This window comes from Apteryx rowi, unplaced genomic scaffold (genome assembly GCF_003343035.1).
Source record: "Apteryx rowi isolate R43461 unplaced genomic scaffold, aptRow1 scaffold_331, whole genome shotgun sequence".
Lineage (NCBI taxonomy): Eukaryota > Metazoa > Chordata > Aves > Apterygiformes > Apterygidae > Apteryx > Apteryx rowi.
In genome coordinates this window covers 256,230-269,637 of record NW_020449764.1, presented here as the reverse complement: position 1 = coordinate 269,637, position 13,408 = coordinate 256,230, and the positions used below count along the sequence as shown (strand labels likewise).

The 13,408-nt window shown below is 40.4% G+C and overlaps 1 protein-coding gene across 14 annotated transcripts in view; it reads right to left on the bottom strand.

Moving 5' to 3' along the window:
- Window positions 1–252: 252 nt before the first annotated feature.
- The window catches only part of SPOP (speckle type BTB/POZ protein), a 30,979-nt gene continuing 17,823 nt past the window's right edge, over window positions 253–13,408 (bottom strand). For 9 of the 14 annotated variants that reach the window (XM_026071846.1, XM_026071853.1, XM_026071845.1 and 6 more), the window contains exons 3-10: window positions 13,183–13,304; window positions 11,377–11,528; window positions 11,147–11,274; window positions 7,206–7,383; window positions 6,564–6,619; window positions 6,009–6,131; window positions 2,261–2,403; window positions 1,058–1,521 (exon numbers count right to left, since the gene is read on the bottom strand). In XM_026071846.1, coding sequence (XP_025927631.1) covers window positions 1,377–1,521; window positions 2,261–2,403; window positions 6,009–6,131; window positions 6,564–6,619; window positions 7,206–7,383; window positions 11,147–11,274; window positions 11,377–11,528; window positions 13,183–13,304 — 1,047 coding nt within the window. In that variant the 3' untranslated portion in view covers window positions 1,058–1,376. Of the gene's footprint in view, window positions 1,522–2,260; window positions 2,404–2,640; window positions 2,696–3,095; window positions 3,159–4,973; window positions 5,061–6,008; window positions 6,132–6,563; window positions 6,620–7,205; window positions 7,384–11,146; window positions 11,275–11,376; window positions 11,529–13,182; window positions 13,305–13,408 lie in introns of those variants that run through there. The other 5 variants (XR_003254536.1, XR_003254537.1, XR_003254538.1 and 2 more) reach the window with 5 other exon arrangements.

The window sequence follows — 13,408 nt, the reverse complement described above, 5'->3', positions numbered from 1 at the left end:
TAGGACTAGGGGTTAGCTTCACACAGCTACTATTAAAACCAATGTTCTCTATTATTTTGGTAATATCTGCTATGAGAAATATAAAAAAAGCTTTGCATTGCAATTGTGTGCAGCAATCCTTAATAAATTCCATTTGAATTCCAGTAACAGCATGTCACTATCAGTACATGGCAGCAGACTGAAACTGAATCTTTYGGTAGTTGGCTTTACACTGGGAAAAGTCTTAAAAATGAAACGAAAAAAGACAACAGATACCACACAGTACAAAATAGTAATTATTTATATTTTCAAAAAGAAAAAAAAAGTTACCAGCTATTTTGAAACTTCTTCCCTGTAAGAAGAGTGACTAATAGAAAGGAACAGGACTGGCTCCTATACAGTCGGCAAGTCAGGTACAAACAGTTGTTAAGAATCATTTAGCAACTCAGGACAGGGACTTTTGACGCAGCATTCATGAACAATAAAATTTCTCCTTTTTTTTAAAAAAGGGGGGAGGGGGAAATAAAGCAGGGAAAAATGCCAAAAACATTTCCCACAATATCTAAAAACAGTAACTGTTGTTCTTGTCAGACAGCACGCTCCAGATCAAGGCTTTTCTAGTTCTTTCAAAACCAATGCAGACTTGCCAAAAGCTGCCTTCAGTCTATTCACACCCTCCAGAGCACACAGCTTTTCACTGTCCCCTTTCACTTCAACCTGTCATTTTATAAAAGGTGTTTTTTCTTTTTTTCTTCTTTTTTTCTTTTTTTTTTTTTTTTTTTGCAATTAACATACAAGTGCTACTAACAGAGAAACTGATCTTCTTGCTGCTGGATGGCAATAAGGAGTTACACAAACGTCCAGTTTTTAGCTCAGCTGGAAAGACTTAAATTCTCTTTTTTGATATAAATACTACTGGAGCTCCCACCATGTACTTCCTTTCCAGAACCTTACTGGAAATTCTTTTTAAACCCCCAATGCTCTCTCCAAAGCTAAAATGTCCTCTTGCTCCAGGCATCTGACGATTTGTTCTGTGCTGCCAGACGCAGAGATGTTGTTTTCCGCCAGTACCACTGCTGGGTTGTTCCGACTCGGGCCGGTGCCTAAACCGAACCCTGTACTTAATTGACTCAGCCAAGTCGAAGGGAACACACAGATGATGCAGCGACAGGGATTCGTTAGGTTGAACAGCCCCAGAGCCCCAGGCCCACCCTCCCCCCTCTCCCCAAGTTACTTGGTGCTGTTTTAAAAAGTCTGGGTGTCACGAAGCAGTCTTTTCCCCCCAACAACAGAGTAAAAGCTCCACAGATTTCGCTGTCTACCTGGTGGTCAAGGTTAGAGCAGCAACAGCTGATGCTGCTTCCAGAAAAACATGGGGTGGTGTGACAAACAGGACTTTAGGATTGCTTCAGTCGCTTACGTGGTGGTCCCAGAAAGGGACACTGTGCTGAGGCCAGAGAGCGATATGCCTCAGCCACCAAATGGGGATGTGATACTACCATCGACTTCCAGCCTGATGTCTCCATGACGTCAGAAGCATGACTAGAAATAAGAGAGAATAAATCTGAAGTTACTGATCAAGGATAAAAAAAAGATTAAATAGCAGATTCTTTTCACAGGCCTAAGAAAGCTGTCTTTTTTCATTTACTGTTTTAGGATCACTCTGGACGTATGTTAGATATGTTTTGCCAAACTCACAAGCTTTGGCTCTGCTGTCACAATTTTATGCTGTGCAGTTCTTCAACCTGTAGATGAGTAACTCAAAACACACATGGTCCCAGGTGGAGGACAACAAGGAACACAATGCTCATCTGCCCTGACCCCTTAAGCATTGAACTGTTTTAAATCAATACAGAAAGTACAGAGAAAAGCTGTATTAACTGACCGGTAGGGCTAAAAGTGCTTCCGGGCATCAAAGTAGTCGGTAGTTATTTTTCATTTACTAAAAGCTCTGTTATAATCAGTAGTACAAACAGTCCCTCACTATCAGAGGACCTGCTAACAGWTCTCATGATCAGAGGACTAGCCTCAAGATGGCCTCACAAAGACAGTCCTGCTGTATTCCCTGAACAGTCTCAGCAGGACATGACTCATCAGCCCTTAGGACAATGCCACTTCCAGGAGGCCAAATAAATAAAGGATCACAAGGGGAGAATCAAAAGATAGAGGAGAATCTGCCCTGTGTGTGACGGTTCACAAGTTGTGAACCCTATTGCTTGCTTAATAAATAAATAAATAAATCCTCCAGATTTGTTGCATCCTGGAGCAGGAGTAAACTCACTAGTTAATGAAGTCCACCGCTTGAGTTTTTAGTTGATCAGCACTATGTAGGTCAGCCAGAATGAGAATCTCAGCTGCATTTTCCACAGACAGGTTACTGCACAGTGCATCCTCGCACATCACCTTCAGACGTTCCAGAGCATACTGCAAAATACAAGCCAAAGTACAGTTACAACAAAGAAAAAAACCTAATCAGGCCTGAACCGAAGCTCTACTTGTGCTGCTTTGCTCTTCAGTAACAAAGACTACTCTATTATGCTGAAATGCATATTACAAAGCAAAGAGGTATCTGAATTGTGCTCAAAGAAGTAGTGACCAGCAAAAAAGGAGAATTGTTATGTGCCCACCCTGAGGAAAACAATGGATAGGAAATATACCCACCAGAACTCTCATCCCAGGCTTCTTGTGTTACAGGTTTACTGGTGCTGTGGTCATGCTTTGAAATGAGAATTTCAGGTCACCTTTAACATCTATTATCTCAATTAATTCAAGAATGCTGAAGCCAAATCTCTATTCTTACTCTAATAGTGCATGACAGTATTGCCCAGGTTCAGTGGGAAGAGCTATGTAATAGTGAATGCTCCATAGGTGTTCCAGTGATGTTTAGGCAGCTTTCACCCAATTTCTTTGCTGTTAATGGCCTGCACGTTAAGATCAGCCTTGCTCAAATATATGCTACCAGTTTAGTATTAAAATGTTAAACAAATGCCCCTGATTTATGGTGACTATCTAGGTGGAAATGAAATATCACAGCATGTCTGTAAAGCCCTGGCAACAGCCCTATTCTAACTTCACATTCTCAGTCTGAGTTTCTAGCCATTCAGTTGTGCATTTACCTCAACAGTTTTAGACCCWCAGGGTTAGGCATGTCAACAGTTTGAGGAAGTCAAAGGATACACCTAGAAAAAGAGCGCCTCGTAATAAATTTTCACACTCTAATTTCTGCAGCATTTTTGGTCAGTATTGAAACATGCAGACACGGCCAAGATTTTCAAAAGCAACACAGTGATCTTGGGTGGACTTCAAAAGCATCCATGTTCAGAAAACTGTGAGCCACCAGTTGTCAAGGAAGGAAACCCAAACCCCAAATCGCAGCCTTTTAGAATATCTTAGCGGGGCACCACCAGACTGAGACACTTCTGAAAATCTTGGTATGTGTGATCTGATAACAAGGTTTGCAGCTCTTTGGATGAGATAAACTGAAATTCTGAATATTCTGGATCCATGATTACCTATCACAGGGATAAGGAGAATAGTCAGTTCTAATGAAGTTCTTATACGAGTAATAACATTAGCACTAGGTACACTGTCCTAAAGATTAAACACTTGAAATTGAGTAACGTTTCTAAAAAATGCTTAAGATTGTTAACTTTTATCTGAGAGAGAACTGCATTTGAGAGTATCCTTCGTACTGTTTATAAGGTCTTTTGGACGCATTAAAGATGACAAGGTACACAGACGCAAGTTCTTCAGCATGTGAGGCTGCACTCTGAATCAATACCAGATTTGTAAGGACTGCTGTCAACCTGAACAGAGAGCTGACAACCAGCTCATCTTCATGACTCTGTAAAGATGACTGGAGCGCTTGTCGTAGGAAATGCACTGTTACTATAAATTGATTTTATATTCTGACTGAGATTTTATTCCATAATGATTAGATTTAAATGAATAATTTTAGATAGTAAAAACATTCTTTTACTTAAGACTCAGCAATAATAATTACTTCAACTGAGGCACGGCACTCGTAACCAGGACAGTTTTCTCCTAGCAGAACATCTGAGAAGGCAAATCAAATTTACTTGCTTAATCTGTATCAATAGCTAAAATAGTTTCAAATGAAGGGCAAGCCATTAGTTTATATTATTGTCTGTCAGGAGCTTAAAATGCAGCAAACGAAGCTTAAAATTATTCCCTTTGTAAATTGAATATTCTCCTCCATGCATGTACAATTTTTATTTGGATTTTCACTACGAATAGCTTAGCTTCTAATTACATAGTCGGGCAAAAGTAGCCATTCTGGTCTCTCAGGTAGCAAGATTTCCCCTTCCCCCCTTTCTTAATTACACTTTAAAAAAACCCTACCTAATAGCATCCTTACCCAAGAGGCTGAAATAGTACCTCCTGAGTTTAGAAGACGTGTTTTGTTTTGGTTTTGGTCTAATTACATATTTTCCCCAAGAGACAGGAGGAACTCAGGCGAAGCTGTTTCAGTCTCCTGAGTAAATATTAGATGTTTTATGTACTTTCATGAAAGAGTTTTTATTTCTGCTTTTAAAAGACATACAATGAGTTTAAAAGGAAAAAACCTACATTAAAAGCCAAGAAATTCAAAGTTAAAGCCGACTCTGTCCTTAATGTACTGCTTCTTACTTACGCTTGTCTCGGTTAAAGATGGTATGTGAGCTCTCAATCAATACTCTTTAAATATTGAATAAAATGTGGCAATGATTATAATCAGCCCAAGAATCTGCTTGCATTAGTTCCCATTTTAGTTCTAGTTACAGGGACCAACTAATGGCATATGGAGCATTTCACCTCTGAATCACCATTTTTGATTAAGCCCAGGTCTGCAGTGACAGGGAATTCGATGGCCATGTGGTGGTTTGCGTGGAACAAGGTTACATGCATCCACATCTTAAAATCCACCACCCTAACTGGCACCCACAAGAGAATCCAAGGACTGAAGAAGCATGGAGAGTGAACTACGCTCTCACCCCTAGAGGTGGTCCCTCCAGGTCAGGGTTGAGGCACATTGGCAGGGCAGTGTGGAGAATCTTGCACTGCTGCTACCCGTGCTGAACCTGTTTGATGGATAAATAGAGGACTTTAGTCTCCAGTGCTGTCAAAATGGCACCTTTCACCAGCACTAGGTTCACTTTTAAAAGGAAAAAGAAAAAGGAAATAAAATTTCGGTTATATATTACGAATTTTCACTGGTTAATATGGCTCACTGGCCAGCAGCGCACTCTCTTCGGTCCTTGGTGCTGCAAAGGGAAGTAGACAGAGCCTGACTGGTTGGCTAGGCCACGGCGCTGCACCTGCTACACAGGGACTACCAGCAGCCTTCCCGTCACAACATCCCCGACACCTCCCTGCAAAATCGCAGCAGGGTTAGGCAACAGGACTTCCTCCAGTGTACCCCTTCTCTCCTCAAACAGCAGGGACTGCCACTGCAAAAAGACAAAATAAACAACAGGACCTTCCCGCTCTGCTATCCATCACTTTAGAGCATCTCTTGAAGCTGCTGATACCAACCAGACCAGAAGGAGAAGCAGCCCTGTTTGCCAAGACAGAACACTACTTGTGAGATTTGCTAACGGTCAAGCTAAAAAATATTGCCAGGTCAATCCAGAATTTTTCTTCTCACCCCCAGCTCTTATGCTAGATTATGCTGAACAGAGACGTCCTCCAAAATTTTAAGAAAATGCTTACAAATGAGCAGTTGAGACAGAAATACCTGATTGTTGTATGTTAAGTAAGAGAACAAATGTACTCTATTACCTTTATTCCGTGTAGGTTTAGGACAGAAATATTTGCATTTTAATTTATTTCAGAAGCTTAATTTACATATCTATACTACGTCTAAGTTTATCTATACGCCACAGCCAGTTAACAGAGCAGTTCACGGAAACTGCCCAACCACAGTGATCTCAGTGAAAACCTTACTGCAGGAATCTCCAAGGAGCTCTGTGTAAAGCAAGGCACATGTCATTGCTGGTTCCCTGAACAGCCATAAATCCCAACTGTACCTTGTCAGCAGCTGCCAGCAAGTCATCAGCCATTTTGTCAAGATTTGGTGCCTTCCCCGTGTAAATAAAGCACATCATTTCCTTAAAAACTTCAGGCTCCACATCATTGATTTCAACCCGATTCTGTATCAGAAAAATGAATATTAAGATCCTGACAAGGTGCTAAAGGATTCTTTCTACCCAAGTTCTTTCAGTATTCAAAAAAATTGCTACAGAGACACATTCTTCAGAACATGTACTACTCGCAAAAAGAAACAAAAAGGGGCAGATGGAATAAGAAACGTTCTAAGTGGTATTTCATATCCTCTATTTTTCCCTATCCCACCCCAGTCTCTTTCCCCAAGAGTAACAAAGATAACAATTGCCTCCTTGATACCTTTCTTCCTCCCTGCAGGACAGCTGAAGCAGAGAGCTGCATCTAATGTGAAAAAAACAGGCAAATGGTGACAATAGTCACAAACACTATCTAAGAAAGTTAAGGGACCAGAGATGTTAAGAGTTGACTAGAGAGCTATTCGCCTAGCTGGAAAAGTTCTCCTTCCTTTAAGCACTTACCTTTTTACTCTCTTCCATCTCATGTTCAAACATGGCGCTGAAAACCGGGGAACGCGCTATGGCAGTGGGGAAAACAAAACATAGTTAGAGATGCTCTTTTACTCTCCAGAAGGACCTAAGCATAGTCTGCCAACACCTCAACATTTGTCCTGCTACTTAATGGAGAAAAAAAATTCTCCTACAGAAGTAGTACAGGTGATGCAATGTAATGTGGCCAGCATACCCTGAAACCAGGTATGGCAGAATTTCTTGTGTCCTTTCAAACAAGGCTGAAGAGTACACAGTCAGGTATGTTTCATGACTTTATAAAAAAGAATTCTTCTGGAGATCTGTTAAGTTCTCCTCACAAATGCTTTAGGAATACATTACAGTACACTATGGCCACAAAATCCTCCTACCATCCTCGTCTTGGGAAGAGGTAGGCAATTAAAAATGGAGTAGATATTTTTTCCCTCCCCATAATGGTACGGTGATAATTAGTTGTCATGTTCACAGAACAGTCTTTTATTGCTGCTCTGCAGTTAGAAGAGCTGCAAGAAGCCTCCTTTAAATGAGAACTCAAAGAAACCTTATGAGAGCACTCCACTTGCCATCAAGTTGTTGTCTCCTATCCCGCTAAGGCCCATCCAAGTCAATACCGACCTGCTAGTATGGCTTTGTGAGCCTGGAACTCCTGGCCTGCAACGCACAGACAGCAGTCCGTGAAGCGCGAATTCTCCCAGAGTCCTCCCAACTCATCTGCCAAGCGGCACTCTGGTACCTTCACCATGTTCATAGTGTTCTGGCCGGAGATATTGACAGAGTCCTGTACCACACTCACCTGGGGGAAAAAAAAATAAAAAAAAAATCCCACACTGRAAAACTAACCTTATTGTAAGAAGTTTTCTTTCCCAGGGCAGGTGAAGGGAGATGGAAATCAAAATTAGACACCTCAAAACAGAACCACCATACAATTAACAATTTCTCAAGTTTTACAGCACCCTTTCTACCCTGCCTCAACCCTATTCTCTGCTCCTCCAGACTGTCCACCCCAACTCCCCCACTTCCTCCGTGTCTACAAACGGCATGGCCTCCCCTCGGCACGGGCAATCCATAGCTCTGCCTCTTCCAACCCCAAATGCAATGCAGTTAACAGCACTCCCGTCCTCACCTCTAATACCAGCATTCTTCAGAACACTAACAGATTTTCTGCTCAGCCTCAAATTAATGGCACTTCCATGCACTTTAATCATAACTTTGTTAGTTTCCTAAGGAATTGGAACCTTATGTCTTCTGCTTTTATAGACATCATCCCTGACCTAGTTTTTTCCTTTTATCAACACTCTAAAACCCTCCCCAATCAATAACGCAATACAGACAGTGGTACAAATGAAAATGAAATATACAGAAAACTTCTATAACCTAGCACAGAATGTGCAAACGCACGCAAGAGAAAAGTGTCTGACCAGCACAGGACATTCAGAGCAACCCAAATGCCTTACTGCTTCGGGTTAGATACCAGAATTTCAATTTCTTCCAGAGTTCAACATGTCCACTGCGTTAGACTCAAACGGTAAAACTGGATTAAAAAGCAACTCCATGCAAAATAATGAGGAAAGATCTGCAGAAGGCACACAGATTCCTGATCATCAGCTCTAAACTAGACAAGGTTACAAAGAGACCAAAAGTTATTTCTGCCGCTGGCTGTTGAATAACCTACATGGGAACCATGAGAGTCTATTTAATATAGAACTCTTATTTTAAAACATGCAGTAAATCATAGGCCCTCTGTAGCAAACTCCAATTATAAAAGACCAGAGTGGCTTATACCACCTTGCCTTAACAGAGTGAAGGAACAAGCTGACTGACAGGGAAGCATATGTGAGACTAGTTGCTGGATTTGCTGTCAAGTCCAGGTTAAGTTTCAGGGGTCTATCAACATCTAGTGGACAAAGAAGAACAACTGGCAGCAAAAGAAGCTTCACAGGTAAGTAAAAGGAGTGATTACGAAGTGAGAGAAATGACAGAACCACCCTGTTAAGGAAAAACTGCTGGCAGTATATACCCCAACTCGAGAAACCTCCAGCAGGTTTCTGATGGCAGACACTCTAGCATATTCCAATTCAGCTTGTATAAACAATTCAGCACTCAAAAGGGAACGAATACCAGATGCTGCTTGCCAAAGGGCACTAAGGATAAGTGATAGCAAGCGTGAGGAAGCTCTTGGTTATTCGTTTACGGCAGCTACACTGCCACAAACTGCCCTGTGTCTTCTAGACCAGTAACATGGACTCAAGGACTGATGACTCCTCAGCAGATTCATTTATAAGGAATTCTAAGATACAGATCCTCTGCCGGACTCGTATACTGACTGTAGATCAGACTGGGAAAAACAAAAAAAAAAACTTGCAAATTATGTCTCAAATCACGAAGTAAATCTTCAGATATATAAGTCAGTCAGTTACTGGCATGAAAATCTATTACATAGTTTCTTATAAAAGGAGTTTAGACTGGTAGATTCAGAGAGGTGACTGGCCTTAGATGTCAAAATAATTATGGTTTTGCTTAAGATATTTTCAACATCTTAGCAAGGGAAACAATGCTACTCAGCTCAATAAAGACCTGTTATCATAACTTGGAGAATGCTGCTCTTTTTGGAGATTTGCCAAAATGATATTTACCTATTATGTTGGAATATAATTTAAACAGCAAAAAGTAATGCAGTTGGGACATGAACAACAAACTCCACCTGCGAAACAGAGGCCTAAGAATCCCCAAACCGACAAGTAAATGAGGTCAGATTCTACAATGCTTGACAAGGATCATCATTCTCTGCCTTAACAGCATTTTCATCGAGACATTATCCGAGTTCAGAGCAAGACATGAACAGGGAACAAAAGGATTTTTTTTCAGCTTAATAAAGCAACGTGAAGGTGTAACAGACAGACACGCAGCAACCGTCTGCTCCACAGAAAACTCAAACCTACCCCAACATAACAGCGTCTCAACATCAAGTACTGCTAACTCCTTAGAGTTTCTACATACAAACCATGCTTGTTGAAAGTACGAATGTGAGCAGCATCATGTGGTGCCCGTGGCCAGCAGGGAAGCGTTAGGAGAGCATATGGCACACCTCTTCACACGCTAAGAGACTTACTGGCTCAAGGTGTGGGAAGAAGAAAAAAAAGGGAGGAGAAAAAAAAAAAAAAAAGAAGGCAAGCTGCAAACTGTTGAAAGTTCTCTCCAGACTGTTTCCAGACAGCATACCTTTCCCCTCCAATATCACTATATGAACTTAAGACTTCTTATTAAGACTTCTTATATACTAGACTGTACAACAAACTAAAAGAGAAAACAGAAGATAACAAGGGCATGTGAAGCCAGCAGCAAATTTTCTCTTCCATCCAGAAGAAACGAAAACACTACGCTGAAGCTTCTGAAGGGAATAATTCAGTGAAGAATGGATTGATTTGACTTAGTACTGGTTACCAAGACTACTGCTGGGTCTCAGGAATTTGTGAGGTGCAACATAGATAAACCTCTCTCAAACATTAATTTTTAGATCTCATTCCACAATTGTAAGGTTTCTGGCTCATTTATCCTGAAGGAATCATCCAAGGCACTCTTCTCCTGTCCCAAACACTGCTAAAAATGTTAAAGGAAGGGCTCCCTCCAGGGCAGTAATGATTTAAGCAACTGAGTGAACACATCTCCCTCAGGAGATGTTTGTTAATTTAAATATATAAGCATTTATGATGCCCAGACAAAAATGCAGAAAAAGTACAGCTATTGAACAGCTTTGACTGAAGCATTCCTTTCACTCGTGGAAGATAAGGAGGCCAAAAGAAAAGGATCTACTCCCACAAAAAACACTGCAGGAGATCCAAAGAGAGGACGACTTGTTCTACCTGTCTTCTGGCAAAAATCACAGCTACATGAGGTATTTTTCAGTTAAAAATACAATAGAAATAGACCCCAGAAGCTCTGGAGACACTAAACTAGAGAGTTTAAATTTGCTCATTAAGGTTTGGAAACTTAAATATCAAGCTTTAGAAATAACTTTCTGCACCTTTGTCTGACATAGGTACTAGTGAGTGCCATGAATATTATAAGCAGCTGTAGAAAAATAACAACACTGTAAACAAAAAATTGTAGCTATACAAATTCCTTTTCTTCCCGAAGTAATAATAATAGACATATATACACCCTTGGAAGGCTAAGGAGAAGCTGTCGTCTATATTCAGTGGGCAAATAATAGCCAGTTCCCACTACAGACCTAGTCTTGGTTATTATCCCAAAAGAGTTTCAAATTAAGGAGCACAAACAAATGGATGACAAAATTAAACCAGAAGTGAAATGTTAATTCAACATTCTTAATCCTATCATCATCTGAGGTAAAAGACAAATGTAAAAAAAACAAAAAAATAAACAGAAGTGAAATGCAGTGACTCACAAATAAAACGCAAACAAAATCAAAGTACTAGAAAAACAGCCAATATTTCTCCTGACACCTCTGACTCCTTAAAAGCAAGGATGAAAAACAAAGTCACATCTACCTTAAGCTAATGGAACTGTTATTCTTTTAGCTGAACAGGAAGACTTACCTCACAGAAGAGAGTGAGTTTGTCATCTGGAAGAAGTCCATTGGCCTCATCCAAAAGAAAGTCTCTTCTAATAAATTTTTTGAATCCCCAGTCCTTGCCTTGGACAAATCGATACGCTCGCTGGCTCTCTGAAAGAGAGATATGGTGCTTCAAACAAACAGCTTAACGACTCGCATGAACGAACAGAGAGAGACAAACAACTGATCCCAAAAGATAAAGTTTTTACACACCCATTGCTTTTGTTTCTTCTCCTTTAGCATTCAGGATGGAAAATTTGAACTTTGCTCGAACTTCACTCTTTGGACAGCTCACCAGTAACAGATAGAGGGATAGATAATCTTTACTTTCTTCATCCAAGCCTTTAGGGTTCACACGTAAACACCTGTAGAAGCAGGCATCTGAATGAGATGTCAGGAACAGTTTTTGGCAGGTCATTCACAGCTTTCAAAGAAAGGGTACTGTAGGATTTTCACAATAAAGTGTACAACAAACGAGTTCTGCTTAACAGCCACCGAACCATGAGGAAAAAAAATAGGTAAATAGATTGGTGCTGTGGGTTACAATCAGACTCATGTTACATCCCCAACACTGGCAATAWTTCATAGGCAGATATATATCTATGTTAACTATAGGCAAACCAGGTCAAAAACTTGAGGGGAGCAGTTTAACATGCTGAAAAACACCTGGGACGACAATTTTCACAAAAGGAAAGTGAAAGAAATAGCAGACTAAAGGCAGCAGATTAAAGCAGCACAACAAATTCAGAGAACTGGTAGGTAAAATTCCACAAGAAGCAACTCGAAGGCAAAATGGATTCCTGGAAGGCTGGCTGTTTCTCAAAAACATAATAATAGGGCAAAAAAAACCCTGATGCTATGCAGAGAAAAGATATGACATGCAGGAAGAGGCTAACTCATACACASTCCATGACCCCAAACTTGAGGCAGAGTCTAAAAAGAAGCAAAAACTAGGCCAAATGACTAACAGCTCAAGCACACAGGGACAAAAATCAGAGAGACCTAGGCATTAGAATGAGATCTGACTAGTGGAGGTTATAAAGATAAGTAATTTAATAACAAAAAGCAGCGCAAGCAAAGCACAGGTCTGCCACCCAAAGGAAGGGAATGCAAGTCATCTTTCTTTCTTTCTTTCTCTCTCTCTCACACACACACACACATACACACAGAGCTAAGTTAAATTATTTAGTGTCTAATTTGCTTCAATCTTGACTAAGGAGGTTTAAAGAAAAAAAAAAGCTAAAACACTTAGCATCAGCAACAAAGGAATAAATAAGGGAAGTTCATGACATCTGGTTCATTCTGAGTCATGATGACTCGAATGAACCAGATGCCCACAGATCTAGTAGGTCAGACAAGATTCACAGTAGAATACACTCTGATCGAAGTCCTCTCAGAGTTACTGGTAATTATCTTTGAGAACTCAGGGAGGATAAAAAAAAGGCTTTAAAGGACAGGAAAAGGGTAAAAATAATGTAATCTTCAAAAAAAAGCAGAAACTTCAGGGCAGAAGGAGTTACAGAACACAATGATAATTCAAGGAACAATGTTAAGTCTCTGAATATATAAAAAGGTGCCACGAAGATAAAGCTAATACAGTAGCAATAGTCTTAAATCACAGGAGAGAAAATGGGGGGGGGGGGCCTGAAATAGAGCTTGCATATACAAGCTGTGGAATCTCATTGGAGGTTTCTAAAAACTTGCTAGACAAACATCAACTACAAAAAAAACTTAAAGACAGATTAATAAACCTCCATGCCATGTCTCTGCTTCAAGATAGGATGTAGTCTGTCTTCCAGCCATGCCTTCTATTATTTTTGATGTTTTCCATTATCAGAGAAACACCACAAACAGCCAGATCCTCACATTTGTTTTAGGTATCCAAACATTATACTGAAGCAACAATACTCTCTCCCTGTGTACATGTTGCACGTGAAAGAAGCAAGAACTCCTGTGCAGTACAAATATTTTTGATATATTTTGCATAATCAGGGTGAACATCTCTGCTGAACATCTTACCATTTCAGTTTATCATTGGCTCCTGAAGAAAAGGTTGAGCTCTTGATGACCTCACCCATTTCCTCTCGGCAGAAACTGAAGTTGTTTATGGTCCACATGTAGGAAAACTTCACCACCTTAATCTGAAGGCAGAAAGCCAGAAAGCAATTTTGGGCCACTGCTATCCACAATGGGCCACTTAAAGGCAAAAACTAAAGTAATCCTTTAAGTTTTACCAAGTCACTTG